General features: G+C 48.4%; 2 protein-coding genes and 1 long non-coding RNA gene across 4 annotated transcripts in view; 1 reads left to right on the top strand and 2 right to left on the bottom strand.

Moving 5' to 3' along the window:
* LOC308470691 overlaps nt 1-6,939 on the bottom strand; it is a 45,704-nt gene extending 38,765 nt beyond the window's left edge. The window contains exons 1-2 of one of the 2 annotated variants that reach the window (XR_013982561.1): nt 5,723-6,939; nt 4,936-5,205 (exon numbers count right to left, since the gene is read on the bottom strand). This is a non-coding gene — a long non-coding RNA (uncharacterized lncRNA). Of the gene's footprint in view, nt 1-4,935 lie in introns of both variants that reach the window. The other variant, XR_013982560.1, reaches the window with a different exon arrangement.
* PGS1 (phosphatidylglycerophosphate synthase 1) overlaps nt 1-16,991 on the top strand; it is a 125,292-nt gene that overhangs the window by 58,854 nt on the left and 49,447 nt on the right. The gene's annotated exons all lie outside the window — the stretch shown is intronic.
* On the bottom strand, nt 10,053-12,756 carry SOCS3 (suppressor of cytokine signaling 3). Its single transcript, XM_080996226.1, has 2 exons — nt 12,538-12,756; nt 10,053-12,072 (listed from the first exon to the last, which is right to left on the bottom strand). Exon 2 carries the CDS (start codon nt 12,001-12,003, stop codon nt 11,386-11,388), a length of 618 nt encoding a protein of 205 aa, XP_080852352.1. The 5' UTR covers nt 12,004-12,072; nt 12,538-12,756; the 3' UTR covers nt 10,053-11,385.

Genomic DNA, 16,991 nt, shown 5'->3' with positions numbered 1-16,991 from the left:
TCTAGCTGTAATGGTATAAAAGGTTATGAAAAAATGGTTTTTTAAAGTAAAAGTTTAAGTTTCAAGAACTTGGATAGAAAATAAGGTGTTATTTAGCGGTAATGCTATGAGATAAGGATTTGCTGAACAAATAATTTGAACTAGAAAACAAGAAGGGGAGGTATGAGGAGGTCAGGGAAATATGTTATTGAAAAATAAGTTGTGAATTTTATGTGTTTTTAATATATATTTTTTCTATTTTTTGCATTTTTCTCTTTGTATAAAATTGAAAACTTTAATAAATATCTTATTTTAAAAAAAGGAATTTATTAAATTTATTATTTGTGGAGCCCCCGCGGGCCGAGGCAGCCAAAGCCCCCTCCCCTTGGGCGCCCGACGGAGGAAGGAACCACGGCCCGCCGGGCGGCCAGCGGCCTCTCTCCCGGTGCTGGGGGCGCACGGCGGCGGCGGCAGCGGCAGCGGCGGCTTCTCCTCCTCCTCCTCCTCCTCCTCCTCCTCCTCGGGACTCGCTTCTCCGGAGGCTGCCCCAAGGTGAGCCCGAGCCTTTCTCCCTGCTCCGCGTCTGGCTGCCTTGCTCTGCCGCGGGGGCGACAGGGTGTGTGTGTGTTGTGCGTTGCGTTCTGCCTCCCGGGGCGGGAGGGAGCATCCCGGAGCCGCCTCCCCCTCCTCCTCCTGCGCGGGGCATGTGCCAGAGGAGGCTCCCCGGGAAATGGCCCTGGGCGCTGGGGGGTCTGGGCGGCATCCGCGGCGGCGGCGCTGAGCGAGGCGAGGAGGAGAAGCTGCCGGCGGGCGAGGGATGCGCGGGCTGAGCGAGGGGCGTTCCCCTTCCCTCTGGACTCGCGCCCCCCCCAGAAGTTGCGCCCGGTGCGGCCGGCACCCCTGGCACCCCCCACGCTACGCCACTGCTTGCCCGTACAATGAGAATGTGCTCAGAATAGTGTTGCTGTTAGCAGCTGTAGAAAGGATTTGTTCACTCTGGAGAAGCAGAACGAATTCACACAACTTTCTCCACATGTTTGATAGATTCTTTGTTTAAGCTGGTCCTATGGGGAAGCAATTATTTCCAATCAGGGAAACACACATATTTGTCTCACATCTCAGAAGTAGCATTCCCTCCTGTGCAAGAGAAAAGGGGAAATTCTTCTTTCACCTTAGATTTTGGTATGTACAGTCGTACCTTGGTTGTCGAACGCCCTGGAACTCGGACATTTTGGCTCCCAAACGCCACAAACCCGGAAGTGATTGTTCCGGTTTGTGAACGTACTTTTGGAACCCGAACGTCCGATGGGGCTTCCACGGTTTCTGATTGGCTGCAGGAGCTTCCTGCAGCCAACCAGAAGCTGCAATTTGGTTTTGGAAGTCGAACGGACTTCCAGAACGGATTCCATTCGACTTCCAAGGTACGACTGTACTGTACTTGCATGAAAAGTTTCCTTAAAAAGTATCTGCACCCTGATTCTTCAGGGAGACATTTTAAATAGATACAAAGTTTCTTAATTTAACAGATTAATTGACAAAGCACTGCAGCCCAGTTTATGAAGAAAATGTCAAAAACTTCCCTACATTTGGAGGTGGGTGGAGGGAGATTGCAGAAAGCTTCCTGCATCATGATGGATTAAATCAGTGGTTTTCAACCAGTGTGCCCTTAGGTGCCTTGAATGATGGCCAGGTGTACCGTGGGCAACACTGGCCTCTGTCCCTCTTTCCTTCCCTCCCTCCTCTGATGCCATCTCCTGTCTCTGCCTCCAAAGGTGTTAAGTTGTGGGCGAACATATCAGATGACACAGCGATTCTTCCAAAGCAGCTCTTTATTTGTAAGCTGGAACAGAACTAACTGAGGAGCTCAGTCAGCCTGCTTATATAGAGCTCCAGAACAATTGTAACTGTTGCAACTTTCTAAAACTATCCAATCACAGAACGTCACTTTTCGATCCTTCATTTGCATACAAACTATCCAATCACTGAACGTCACTTTCGATCCTTCATTTGCATAACTATCTACAGTATCCCCCTGCTGGCACAGGGTGAGAACATCAGTACATAACAAAAGGCTTGCACAGCTGTTTGTTGCACAGCCCTGGCTATGAGCTCCCCAGGCAAATGGTGCCTCTGGGGCTGGCCATGGGGTGCTGGCTGCCAGGAACTGAGGTGGCCTCGGAGTAAGCAAGCAAGTGGGCAAGGGAGCCCAGCCAGCCAGTCCACTAGCCCTTGCTGTTGGGAATGGACAGACAAGTCCCAGGCCCCTGTGGGGCAGTGTGAAGAGGCACTTCTCTTGGGGGAGGGGGCAAGCAGCAGCTGCCTGGAGGACTCCCAAGAAGAAGGGAGAGGAGAAAAGGCTGAGGGAACACTCCACAAGGGAGGGTGTTCAAAAAAGTGTGAGAGGCTGCCAGCACTGCAGGCAAGGGGTGACATTACTGGGCTCCTGAGTCCCACAGGGGTACTGCAGAAAGAATGTCAAGGGATCTGTGGACTGAAAAAGGTTGAAAACTTCTGGATTAAATGAATGACAAACAGTGCTGCCACATGATGTTCTAGTCAGCCAGAAGTAGTAGTTGTAATGAATTTCTTGTGCTGTCTGATCTTGTGATGTTGCTGCTAAACTCCACCCACCACTCCTCCAACTGCGTGTGTGTTGAAAATGGTTTTGTTCTCTGTCCCCAGATTCATGGGAAACTCAGGGCAATGTTTGCAGGGTCAGTGTCTTTTGAAGAAAAGCACACTGGTGATTGAAAAGAGAAGTTTGTTTTACAAGTATGCAGGTTGAGAAAGAATTAAAAGGGCGTAGCAGCCAGCACTGTTTCCAAAGGAACACCTATAGAAAAGTATAATTTAACACTTAAGGAGAACCAAACTCCCATATACCAACACAGTGATCTTGACAGGGTGTGTTGCACTTTCTCACAGGTGTATTCTAATAAATGCCAGAGAATATAGCAATCTGCATGCACTCTGATATCATGCACAGCTTGCATCCTGGTCAGGTTACATTATGCGGACAAGCAAGCATCTCACAGCACCTTAAAGGCTAAGAAGTTTATTGCGTGGCATAAACATTTGCGGACTAGAGTACAGATGCATTAGCAGGGCAGCAGAATATCATACAGTTCTGTGAGGAAGAAGGAGAAGGAAAAAAGCAAGTGATAGAGAAAGGAGGAAGAAATAGGAAAGGAGAAAGTCTGTTGGAAGGAAAAGCAAAATAAATAAATGAGCAAGCAAAGTCTCTCGTTACAGGTGCAGGTTGAAGTGTGTGTCAGATCTGGAAAAGTTGACAGCCACTGCTCTGCATTGTGAAACTGATGTATGAAGCTCTTGAGAAATTATGTGTCCCATGGGCAGTCTTGGATATAGTCTTAAGAATCCTTTCATTTGGTTAACGTCTGTTAAGTCAGTTTTAGTAGTTGCCCTTTGGGGTGTGTGGTGACCCTTTTAGGGGCAGTCTTTGGTCTTTAAAAATTCAGCAGCACCTTGTGCAAGGCCCAAAATTTGCTCTCCCTGCCCCTCCTCCCCCGCCTATCCATTCTGTTCAATTCACTGTTACAGTTGTGGTGCCCTGCGGTGCCCCCTAGGTTTGGCGCCCAGTGCTGCCTTAAATCCACCTCTTATATCCTAACCTAAACCATAGAAGATGCAGCCCATTAATCATAGAATCCTAGGTTTGGAAGGGACCCTGAGGATCATCTAGTCCACCTCCTGCAATGCAGGAATATGCAGCTGTCCTTTATGGGGATTGACCCTGCAACCTTGGTATTATCAGCACCATGCTCTAACCAACTGAGGTTATCCAGCCTGCTAACAAAGCTGTAGTAGGTGTCTATAAGGAATTTACCCATTAATGTATAACTTGTATATGATAATTATATCAAAATATACATCTTTTCATTATTGTCATATTCTCTAGATCAGAGGTAACTAATGGGGTGCCCTTCAGACTGCAACTCCTATCATCCCTGACCACTGGCCATGCTGACTGAAGCTGATGGGAGCTGTAGTCTAACAACATATGGAGGTCACCATGTTGGCTATCCCTGCTGTAGCGAGAACACTACCTTGTTTGTGTCATTGATGCATGCCTCTGATTTATCTGAAACAGCCTTTTTCTGAATTACCCATGATGTGTGATGGGGGGTTTTGTTTTTGTTTTGCAACAACTGCCCCTCTGTTGATTCAGAAGCATTTTAAGTTCAAACATTATGACCAAGGCCCCTTTTTCTATTAAAGCAAATTGGCAGTCATTTAGTAATGGCCCTTTTATAAACCTCTGTGAAGAGAAGAATCAAAACTGTCAAAATGCCAACCCTTTTCTGGCCACACATCTGGAAAAGCTGAAGAACTTCTCCACACCTTGCTGCTACTATGCATTCCATGGGTAAGGCTCCTTTTTCTCATCAGCAACCTGACTCTACCCCCTCCACCACTCCCTTCAATATGACAGCCTTATCAACCAAAGCAGAGTTCATTTGTTCTTTCCAGATGATCACACAACATAATCTTGACCCAAATAAGGCAGAGCATGAGAGCTAATATGAATTTTGCAAAATCTCAGTATGGGGTAAGGTGGAGAATGAGTAATGAGTGTATGATTAAGTTCTGTACATGCAGCAACTTTCTCCTTGTTCTATTGGATTTGCAATCTAATTTGCATGCAATTGGGTTGAATGAATCGAGACCCACTTTTTTAATGTTCAAAAGGGCTGCCAAATAATCAGGTATAATTCTGGAAAGTTTCTGTTTTACTTTCTCAGAACGTTGAGCGACAGGAACTGGTTAATTGTGTAAAGCGCTAGATAAGGGCTGTGCATCCTGCATTTGGTAGAGATACTTTTCCTGTTGGGACAGGGTATTTCCTGCCAGCGAAACCAGGCCCAAATATTAATTTCTCTGTTCAGCTGAGCTGCTATACTTGCCACACACACACCCCATCAAGTAAACTCTCACCATTACGATTCAAATTCTCTTTGTTCCCAGAGCTGGTAAAGAAGTAAGGAAGGGAACTGCGACTTACTGACACATTCACCGACACATTTCCCTATATGATGCAGGAGACATTTCTGGGGAAAGCATGAGGCTTGTGAAACTTCTGCTTAAAGGTTTGCTGCTCCTCCAGCACGTCATTGCTGACTGGGGGACGTTCCAAGAAACGAAAGGCACTCACAAAGCTTCCCGGACTTTTTGAATCAGCAGCTGATTGCAGCAGTGTGTTGGGTCCTGAAGCAAAAGGGAAGCGTAGCAGCTGAGGGGACACGCGATTCTGGGCTGGGGGAGAGAAAATAAATTCCAGGCAATTGCGACTAATTTGGTGAGACAGGACTGGTATGTTGCGCACAGAGCACAAAGTTTGCATTCTCCAAGTCAAGGAACCCGGCAGGCTGGAGTGGGAACGACTCTCCCCGCTTTGGTGGTTCTTAATGATTACGGTGAATGTCTTTTGGGGGGAATCTTGTAGGTTTAAAAAGGGCATTTTTGTTTAGCAGATGGAACAGTGTATGTATTGTGGCCTGCTCCCTGGAAGATGCAGGCCGGCAGTAAGAGACTGCTTCTCACATGTACCATGCAGAGTCCCCTCCGAGGGACCTACAAATTGAGGGCACCCCACCCAACTCTCTCCTCAGATTGGCTGCTTCATTTTCTCCCTCCTCCTCCTCCTCCTTTCCCCCTTGCCAATTAATCACTTCATTTTCATGGAACAGCCAGGCCCCTACCCAACCGTTTCCATGAATACTACCCCCTAGATGGCAGTCGGGGAGCAAAGGGAGCGCGAAGGCCTCTCATTTCCTGGCACAGGCAGAAGAATAAACAGTGATATTCCAGCCTTTAATCCTGTTGCCGTGGAAACCCAGATCCCAGCAAGGGAGGAGAGAGGGGGGTGTGCCGGTCAGGATCAGATGGCACTGACGCTGGGGATGTGCCTCGGCTGGGCCTGGCATGGCGCCACCGGCCTTGCTGCGCCTGGACATTCTTGACATAGCTGTAACTCCGACTGGGAATCAGGGTTTCCTGGCAGGGCTGGGACAATAGGCCAGAAGGGCTGGACAGGGGCAGGGCTTAAAGAGCCCGTGCAGCGATTCTTTTCCTTTCCATTTGCCCTGCTTGGGTGAGAGGGAGCCACAGGGCTAGAAACACAGCAGCCATGCCACAGGCTAGGGGAAAGGCCTGACTCCATGTGTGTCTTCCTTCCTTTTTTCTGGCTGCTTCCTTGTTTCCCTGGCCAAGCTCCTGTGCTTTTTAAGACTTGCATGACAAGCGCACATTCAACCGGCAAAGTGCAGCAGGTTTGAGGAAAGCTTTAACACAGAACCTTTGGACCACCCTTCAGTATTTAAAGGCACAAGAAGCAGCTTCCCAGAAAAAACCCCTATTCCCTCCGCCGTGGCCTAATGAAATCATGTTTCAATTGGGATTAAATTAGAGGGGAGATGTGATCTTCTTTGAGAGAACTGTGTGGTTTCCCTGAACCTGGCACAAGCCTATGATATACACGTGCCTGTTCCCCATTGTGAAAACCATTGCTTCCTCTGTCCACACCATTGAATCAAGAATTAGACTGCCAGACTGCTTCTCCTGTCTGCAAGGAACACGTTTGCTATGCTCAGATGTCATATATTATTAAGGAACCAATTGATTATTAATCTGCTTTGTGTCTACGAAGTGTGGATTAATCCCCTGCTTGATTAGAGGATGGAGTGTGTATTAATTCCCTGAACATCTTATAAAGTGTCCATCTTGCTATTTCGGTGTTCAAGTGGATGTTCCTTTATTGAATTCTCATGGGACAAGCCAGTGTGGAGTAATGGTTCTGGATTAGAACCTGGAAGACCAGCATTCAAATCTCCACTCAGGCACAAAGGCCACTGGGTCACTTTGGACTAGTCACTGTCTTTCAGCCTAACCCACCTTACAGGGTTGCTAGGAGGATAAAATGGAGAGGGGAAGAAGTGAGCCCTCTGTAAAAAAGGGAGGATAAAATGTAATAATAAATAAGATTATTCATACATTCATCCCCATGTTATGTTTACTCACATACACCTCTGTTTCTTCCTCCATTCGTATTCTCTAATAACAAGAAGCTAAAATAAACTGAAAATCTTACCCCTGCCCCCATAAAATTAATTACACCCAAACAAATAAATCTTACTCAGCCCGAAGACTTGGAGAAAGGAACTGTCATCTAAAGATGTGTGTGTTCATGTGTTCTTTCGCACAAAACAATTTTAAATCACATTTTAAGTTTGGTGACTGCATTTTTCTGGCCTTTTTTAAGGATGTGGAGAATGATTCCGAGTCTATTTAGAGGAATACTGCCTCTGACAGTGGATTTAGAACATAACCTTATCTACCAGATTCAAAGCCTGATAACATTTATATAGCTGCAGATTTTCCAATCCAGCAGAAGATAAGTCAGAAAAGGCATCCTTGGCCTTGTCAGCCAGCTCTTTCCCAAGTCTGTTGTAATTGATCAGTGCGCCAGGTACGCTGCTAAGCAAGCAGGGAAGGAGTAACAGGTAGGAGATTTAAAGGTATATGGAGGTTTCCTCCGCTTTCCTGGGAGGAACCTCAATTTCAAGGGAATCAATCAGCCTGATTTATGGGTGTTTGCATAATAAAGTAACAGTGAACAGGTGAGAGAGAATCCTTTAAGGATGGATAGAATTAACAAGCAGCTGGAGGAGAAAGAGAGGAGAGGGCTAAGAAAGAGCTGTGAGTGGAGGGGGGTCCTTTTCCCAACTTCTGGACTGCTTGGGAAACCCAGCAAACCTGCTGTACCTGGAAGTGGGTGTGGAGAGTGCAGCTGAATGGGACACAGCCTTGGGCAGCCTGAGGAAGTACCATCCACCTTGGGCCTGCCCATAAAAAGCAAGTCTAGAGTGAGAGACTAGAGTGAAGTCTGCTGTTTGCAGGAACTCTTCTTGATGTGAGGCCTTTGCGGGTGAGCTGAGTGTTTGTCTGTTGTGGCTACTCTTTTGAATACTGCTTAGAGACATTAAGTGGTATAGAAATTAAATAATCAAATCAAAATGAAATCAAGCCTCCACATGTTTGCCTGAGTGGTGATGGTGGTAGTAGTAAAGGGGGTCGGGTAAATGCCATAATAAGCAGGGGCATTCACTATTATGGGTAGGATAGGAATGGATTGCTTTCTGCATTAGCCAAATTTTGAGCTGCCCTACTGTTCCTGTGGCTGGAATGCACAAATAGATTAGGGAATAAGTTCCAGGAGTTCATTGTGCTCTGTGCACACTAGTGGCCATTTAGGAAAAATAAATAAAGGGGGCACCAGCGGAAAATAAATGGTTTGTGTGTGCATTTAAATGTATCATCATGAGCTTTTAAAGGAAGAAAGTAAATTGTGATGAAAGGACAGGCTGGCGAAACCAGAGAAAATGAACTTTGAAAGTGGCACCTGTCTAATATGCAGAGTTACAGAGAGCAATGCAGAGAAGGTGGGGAAGATTACAACTTGGTGGGGTGTGGGCAAGAAACACCCGTCAACCATGCCTGATTCAGTTTCATGTAAAGTAGTTTCTATAGGTTTTACCTCTACACTGTGCTTACAGAAGGCTGCTTCTTTGTCATTTGTTGATGAAATGGGAGATTGGGCTGCTCCCTCGGGATTAATCCCATTGTGTAATCCACAGAGGTTATGCTTGTATTAAGGTGGCTGCATGCATAAACATAGCACATCATACACACCTGAATGCACAAGTGGGAAAAGACCAGGACTTCTGCTGGACCCATCAGAGGACACCTCTTCCACTCCCATTTCTTTAACACATACCAGAATGATAAAGCAGCAGCCTTTTGCAAACACAGCGAGGGAGCTGACAGGCAGCCTGCACGTCCTTCTGCAGAACTTTCCACTGCCCTTGAAAATCTCCCCAAGCTAAACAAGCTATCTTATCACACCTCCCAATGGTCCAGCTATAAGACACCAGGAACTAGAGCTAGATTTCCCTCAGCCATTGCATGAAGCTCCGCTGAAAGTTTATACACCCAAAGGAATGCATCTTTTTATGTGCTTGCTTCTGGGAAGCATGGGTGTGTTTGCTTTTGGTGCTTTACCTTAAATGACACAGTAGACAGGCAAGTTGGGGTGCTGGCCACGCCTTTCACACTGCAGCACCTTCTCATATGTCCTCCTATGAACTTCTTTCTAGTCCCATTCCACCTGGGCCAGGGTAGGGATGGGGGAATGGCTGCAGGAATAGGGAAATAGCCGGCGGTGACTGGGCTCAGTGCTTTCAGACTGCCTGATCTCTGCTGGTAACTTGCTCCAAACAGCAAGCTGCCTTGATCCAATCACATCAGATCACTGGTCCATTTCGCCTGAAAGGCTCTAAGCAGATGATCTTTTATACCACCACCAGGGATTGAACCTGGGACGTTCTAACACTGGAGCCACCAGGGATTGAACCTGTGTTCTCGGTCTCTGAGCTAAAATCCCTCACGTGCCACCCTATTGTCTAGTAGCTGGTAGATCTTCTGGCCTTGCTTCAAAGTGTTGCACCAGGAGCACAAAGAATAGCACTACATGCAACAGCAGCAGAACCTTGACTTCAGTCACACAGCAACACTGCTTTACTGCTGTTTCATAGTTGTGTGTGCTTGAAGACAAAGCTGTGCTGCCATCATAAGTAGTTCTGTCCCTTGTGCTCCCAGTACTGTGCTTTAGAATTAACCACATCTACCAGAGAACCTCCCTTCCTAAGCAGAAAATTGTGGACAGTCATTCCCAAAGTGCATTTTGCATGCTTCCTGCAACATGACTGCCCCAGTATTCAGTAATTAATGGTTACAAAGAGATGATACCTTTCCTGACAGTAACTGGGACCCTGCCTGGCCAACACCAGCATGAAGAGTTCCCTTTTTTTACACAAGGATGCTGCAATGTAGCTGCCTGCCCTTTCTAGCAGTGCAGGACTATAGCAGAGATTATGGTATCTCCTCAACTTTTCTAATGCTGTTACGAGGATGGCAGAAGCCATGTCCAGGATGCATGTATCTTTTGAATGTTTGGGAGTAGGGTGGAGTGGAAGAAAAGAGAAGATAGTCAAGCATTTCATTTAAAAAATAGTGCCTTTTATTATAAATTAATGAACGTCATTTTTAAAATCCATTGACTATAAATATAAATAGATGTGCAAAGTTTTCTTCCAAGTTTGATTTTTTTGGTTGAGTATTCAAGCATGTCTAACAGCCTGCAAGGCTGAAGGGTGGAATCTTTATAAAAGACAGAATGATATATTTTTTAAGGCAGGTCTGTAAACATTTCTTTCTGTAAAAACAAAACCTCATCTGCCCTTCTAAAACCCTGATATGGAAAAATAAGATGAACACACAAAATTTTGGTTACAGTTTTTTTGGTTTTTCCTTTTTTACAAAAAAATAATAAGAGTTCCAGGTAATTCTGTTGTTGCTACATTCCTGTATGTTTTTCGGTTATTCAGTGCGATTTAGGGCCCAAGCAAATCCACAACCTCTGTGTAGATACAAGACCATTTTTTGATGAGCTGAAAACCCAAGAATAAAGGCAAGAGATTATCAGTCTGGGCGCAGGAGCCAAAGTTGAATAACGCTTTAGGGGAAATGGCTAGATCATTCATTATCCATTTAGGTTTTCTAAAAGCAGTGGTGCCAATTTTGTAAAATGATGTCCTCCATTGCTTGCACAGAGAGTATATGGCATTCCCCCATGCAGTGTGCAGTAACAACCCTGGTCCATGGGATCAGAGGATGTGGAGCTTGTTTTAAGGCTTAGTCCCCTGTATGGATGTGCGGCAGTTCCTCTGAGGAAGAGGCTTTGGATGAAAAGATATTCTGCCCCTCCAGGAGGTTGAGAGAGAGGTAAAGATGAATAACAATATAAAAAGGTTTCCCCTTAAAACTGAGGAAAAGTCGGTCTTCAGGCACTAGCTGGATTCCAGTGCATTAGTTTCATTGTCTCTGCAGAATGGTTTTGGTCAAAGGTTACTAGAGGTGGTCTGGGCCAGTGCAGAGCAAATGCTCTTTGTAAACTGTCCATGGGTTAGGGAGGTTTGCAAACCATTCTGATATGCCCAGCACAAGCCAGATAAACACAGTATTTACTGGGCTGTAGCTGGGAAGGACAATTGTGTGAAGGAGCAGCAGCCTGTTCCATAGTCAAGCACCATCATCGGTCTCTTGCACAGAATACCCCATCCACGGGCAAACCATCCAGAACAAACAACAGCAAGACCGTCTCTGTGCTGGGCAGAGGCTCCTTGCCTGCTCCATGCCCCCAGTCCCTCTTATTCCACAAGCCAGAATGGGAAAAAGGTCTCTTGTCTCGCCCTGTAATCTTGTTAGCCATCATTTTCCAAGTCCTGTCCTTGTGCTTGTGTGGTGGGCCACCCCCACTGAAGAAGCCACTTAGAAGGGAGCGTCATATTGGTCCAGGAATTCTTTGATGGGACCTGGGAGCTGGGTCATCTTCTCGTACGAATCCAAGTGCCCGTTGACCGTCTTGCGACACAAATGCTGCAGGGTGGACACATTGGACGAGAGAGGGCGGCTCAGCACCAGCGGGATCTTCTCCCCACCTGAGTAGATGTAGTAGGCACGTTTGGGGTGCAGTGCCTGCCCTGGCTGTTGCTCGGGGAGGGGCATGTAGTGATGGACCAGCTTCAGGACGCAGTCAAAGCGAGGCACGGGCTGGCTGCTGTGAGGGTCACTCTGGAGGGAGAAGGTGCCCCCCTCGCATTGGATCCGCAGGTTTTTGGTGCCCGACTCAGTCTTGACGCTGAGGGTGAAGAAGTGCCGCTGGTCCGAGCTGTCTCGGATGAGGAAGGTTCCCGTGGGCTCGGCACTTAGCAGCAGGTTGGCCTGCCCACCTGTCACCGCGCTCCAGTAGAAGCCGCTCTCCTGCAGCTTGCGCACAGCGTTCACCACCAGCTGGTATTCGCTCTTGGAGCTGAAAGTCTTGAGGCGCAGGCTGGTGTCCAGCGGGTGGCTCATCCCGGCGCTGGGGAACTTGCTGTGGGTGACCATGGCGCAGGGAGCCAGCTTTCCGAGCGATCGGGGCTGCTGCCGGATGCAGCGGCTTGCTAGAACACGGACCTGGCGAAGCAAAAGAGCAGGTGTTAAAAGACAAAGGGCAGCTTCTCCCCGGCAGCTCCGGCCCCGCAGGGCCCGGCCCACGCCATCCTCCTCCCCAGGCAAAGCGGGGTTGCCAGCCGCCCGGAAACCTTCCGAGGCGTTCCCCCCGAGTTGGTGGCTGTGTCCTTGAGCCAGGCTCTGAAGCTAAGTGGCACCCCGGCTTGGGAGACCCCTATGGGCGAACTACCTCTGCTCTCCGTCCGCTGCACGTCGGAAAGCTCACCCCCGCGCCTTGCCCTTGGCTTCCCCGGCTCGCTTTTGCCTTCCCATGCAGGCACCTCTCCGGAGCGCACGGTCGAGCGAGCGCCCCATCCCGTCTACGCGCTTCCAAAAGCCGAGCGCTTGGCCGGCCAACTACGCCAGAGAGAGAGGGGAAAAAAGAAAGATTGGGAGGAGGGGGTCAGCTCCGGGTCGGCGCTGGTTTACCTGGGGAGCGACGAGAAACGAGGCAGCGGGAAGCGGGGCGCCGGCAGCGCACGGCTTGTTGGCGAGGCTTTTGCAAGGGAAGCGGCAGCCCCTTTGGCTTTTGCGCGCTTGGCTCGTCCTAATTGCAAAGCCGCCAGAGCCCCTGCTGGAGGTTTTTATAGAGCATCCGCCAGCCCCGCCTCCGGGTTCCAGGAACTCAGCTTCCTCGCGAGCGCGCCCTAGGCAGGCAGCCAGCGGCCAGCCCATTCCGGGCAGTGAGGCCTCGCTCACCACCCTCCCCCCCTGCCGCCGCCTCGGTCCTGGCCGCGGCTGGAGCCCACCGCTTGGTTGAAAGAACTAGGAGGAGGGGTGCGAGTCACGTCTCCCCCGGCCAGAAAGGCTCGAGGAGGCTCGCGGCCGGGGGCAGCCACGTGGAGTTGCTCCGGGAAGATAGTCGGGTTCCGCGGGCACGCGTGAAAAGAAAGAGGCTTCCACCTCTTTCTCCCCACCACCATCTGTCCCCCGCGATAAGAAAGTCCTTCCCATAGCGAATGGGACGGGCGCTATAGGGAATCCTATAGGTTTGTGTTTGTCGTGCATTAGGAAGGGGAGTCCCAGCGAGGGTAGTAATTTGCAGCGCAACCCTAACCGTTCTACTCAGAAGTAAGCTCTGTTGAATTCAGTAGGGCTTACTCCCGGGTAAATTGGGTTAGGAGCGAAGCCTCAGCTTTCTTTATAGGCTTACTCTGTGAAGGGAGATGGGTGAAGCAGGCGATTTTCCTGGAATTTGCTTAAGACTAAATGCATTCTTACGAACAAACGATGAAGCCTCCAGGATCAGACAGAGGAATCTATCTAGCCCAGCCCCCCACCCACCCCCATTAGCTGCTTCTGGGGGATCAGCATAATGGCAGTAGCTCCCCCCCCCCCACCCCAATTGCCTCTCAGCAGCTGGTATTTCCCTCCCCCCTCCAGTTCAGGGTAAAGATCCTGACGATTATTCACTTCTAACTTAAATCAAACCACAGCTGGTTTTGCAGACCTTCCAGTCAGTGTTTTGAATTTCTTAGAAGACAGCCGTCATTTGAATATTGAACCCAGAAGTCAGATTTCCCAAGTATTGAAACTCCCTCCCCTCCCCCCGCTAGTTCCCCTTTCGTATTCCGCTAAACCCAGGTAAAAAAGGGAGAATCCGCGGGGGGCCCCGACGGACACTAGAGGGCGCTCTTTCCGCTCTGGCTGGGATGTAGCAGTGACGTTCGCCGGCCTCTGTTACACAAAAGGCAAGGGCTTGTCAGGTCACCGCAGTGACACTACTTAGAGCACAGAGATCAAACCTGGGAGCTTTCTGGCATTGACACAGTCTTGCAGCCGAGTTTCCTTTTGGACATTTGTGTGCTGCAAACCCATTTGCTCCTGGAGGTCTAGGGTTGGGACATGGAAAGTACTTTCCCTCTGTAGCTCATTGGTTTCATCCTGGCCCTGGAGGTGGTGCTTCTGCACTGAAATCCTGCCCAGGTGCTGCAAAGCATCTCTTCTATCTCAGTGGACCTTGAGAAATCTCCCTATTTACATAACTCAACATAGCTGTCCAGTAGCATGCACCATATTATGTACATGGGTGCTTAATATTGTAAACAGGTCACTCATATACCACAAATGGGTCTCTAGCAACAGGTTGCTGTTTTTTTGAAACTCACTGGGTTTTCCGGAGAAATGATAAATCCAGATTAAATATGGGGGGGGGGGGAATAAGGGCTAGCATTTCGATGCCAATAACATTGTGTAGACAGTGCAACAAACAAACAACTTATATGAAAAAGTATGCGGGTGGCGCTGTGGGTTAAACCACAGATCCTAGGACTTGCCGATCAGAAGGTCGGCGGTTCGAATCCCCGCGACAGGGTGAGCTCCCGTTGCTTGGTCCCTGCTCCTGCCAACCTAGCAGTTCAAAAGCACGTCAAAGTGCAAGTAGATAAATAGGTACCGCTGCAGCAGGAAGGTAAACAGCGTTTCCGTGTGCTGCTCTGGTTCGCCAGAAGCGGCTTAGTCATGCTGGCCACATGACCCGGAAGCTGTACGCCAGCTCCCTTGGCCAATAAAGCGAGATGAGCGCCACAACCCCAGAGTGGGTCACGACTGGACCTAATGGTCTGGGGTCCCTTTACCTTTACCTTACCAGCAACTCCATGATAAACACCCCTCCGGAAGCACATTGAGGCTGCTTTGGAGCTCACACAGCAGTTGGGAAAATTTGCTTTTTGCTAGCCATTTCTCTCCACCCTCACTGCCCCTCTGTTGGTAAAAATGGGAGCAGGAGATAGATTTCAAGGAGGCTGAAACAGCAATAGGATCCTGTTAATATAACAAGCACCCGGTATCATATCCCTGGTCGGCTGCTGGTTTTCTGTTGCACAACTCCTTTCTTCAATGCTGCAATTAAAATAACTTTCCCCCTCCAGCTAACTCACCCACGTATCTGCAAAGCAACCTCAGGGATAAACATAAACATCTCTTAGGAGAGCTAAAGCATACACAAAGCATCCAGGGGAATCCTTTTTGAGTAGATAGTTCCTTGTGCCGCTGTCACTCGGAAGGCATTTTCTCAAACTGAGCTGGATGATGACAGAACCATCTAAGTGTAAATGTTTTAAAGCAGTTGCTGCTCTGGAGAAGGTGTTCCTCCCTCCCTCCATCCCATCTCCCCACCGCCACCCACTTAGCATTTTGTAGTGTTTGGCAGAGTCTCTTTGGGCCATGGAAAGGTTTGGGGTTTAATTGTCCACAGAGTTCTAAGCTGTTTGTTGTCTTTTCAAACTTTCCGAGGGCTGCATTCCACCCTATCCTCACTTGCCCTTCCCAGAAGAGCTTCAGGGAAAAGAGGCGAACCCGTGCCGAAACGTTTGGGAACAAGAAGGGCAAGAACCTCTCCCCCTTTCTTGTCTTGATTCCGTGCCTGAGGACTCAGGGAAACAGGTCAGGTTACTGGATTAACCAATGACTATACGTGCTGCAGCTGCAGTTCTTAAAGGAAGGAGTTGGTTTTGCAAGAGGAACAAGAGATTGAGGTAGCCTCCCTCCTAGAATGATGGGCTCCTTTAGGCTAGCTGCTGGAATGGGTGCTTAGGTCAGCTGCTGGAATTTTCCCATGATGACATGAGAAATGTGATGTGTGAGCTGGGACAGCAAAGGAGTGCATTGGCTGGAGGCTTTTTGGTACAGTGGTTGTGCAAGAGCCACTTGGTGCAATAATTGTGTTTGCTGCAGGGATACCTGTGATTCCCACAGTGAACGCATAAAGCCAGAAGGGTAGGTGTGTGGCCTGGAATGCTAGGATATATGTACTGGGTTCTCCCCAGTTGCCTGGGGTTCCCCAGGGCATGCCCACTGGGGTTATAGAGATGTAAAGCTGCCCTTTGCAATTTAGGTATTTACTGCTGGAGGCCTGGGGCAGCTCTTAGGGTCTTCTCAGAAGATCAGTTTTAATAGCACAGTAAATTCACAGTTCTTACGTATTTGCGGCATGAGATCCAGATGTCTTCCCTCAAGGTAGCATTTCTTTACATTTTTGCAACAGTCAAACTGCAGAGGGGGATGTGATTTCCTAACACGTTTGTGCAAGCGCTGTTTGGAATACTGCTACACGAATATTACAGTCACCATCACTAGTGTTAAATGGCACAGTTCACCTCCCCCCCCCCACTCTTGTGTAATTTTGTGAAAAAATAATTAAAAAATAAATCAATGTTGTAATGCCTTCACCTCTTTGTGGGTGTGCGTTTTCAGTGCTACTGGAGCTCTGCAGTGTTCAATGAGTGATCGTTGAAAGCAATACTTTTTTTCAGACGGAGCGTGCCAGAGCGCAGTTCTGACACCTCTCAGGTGGGCGCCATTATGGGCTGGTGCTCCCCCCTCCCCCAGCTGATTCTTGCCTTTACGTACTTCTGAAAGTCCAAAATGAACATTTCAAGTCAAAATGGAAGCTGGCCAGTGTGGGCAAGTCTACACTTTATTTTAGATCTGACTCCACCTAGCTCCTAGCCGCGATTGGTCAAGCTATGGGGCAGGGGCAATTCGTATTTCCTTTTCTTCAATGTTTCCCATGTAGTGATGGAGGGCTTTAAGCTTTCCAGCCAGGCCTCTACCATTGCGCACGCATGCATGCAAGCACACACACACACACACACACACACACACACACACTTGTGCAAGGGCCCTTCCAGCTCCTCTAGCCATCTGCCTGAATCTGAGAGAACGAGGGAAGTGAGGATACATTTATTTGATCTGCACCAGAACCAGGGGCAACCCCCAAACCAGGGAGACAGCTTGCAATGTGCTGCTCAAACTCCCCCCCCCTTTTTAACATCCTTTGTTTGCTTTTTTTTTGGGGGGGGGCAAAGTTTGTGTTCCTTTTCATCTCTTCATTTGGACAAGACTTCGATTTTTTTGCCTCTAATAGCTTCTTTGATTTTGCT

The sequence above is a fragment of the Podarcis pityusensis genome, assembly GCF_964106645.2.
Source record: "Podarcis pityusensis genome assembly, chromosome: 2".
Taxonomy (NCBI): domain Eukaryota; kingdom Metazoa; phylum Chordata; class Lepidosauria; order Squamata; family Lacertidae; genus Podarcis; species Podarcis pityusensis.
Note: the sequence above shows the minus strand (reverse complement) of the source record. Positions and strands in the feature narration are given on the sequence as shown.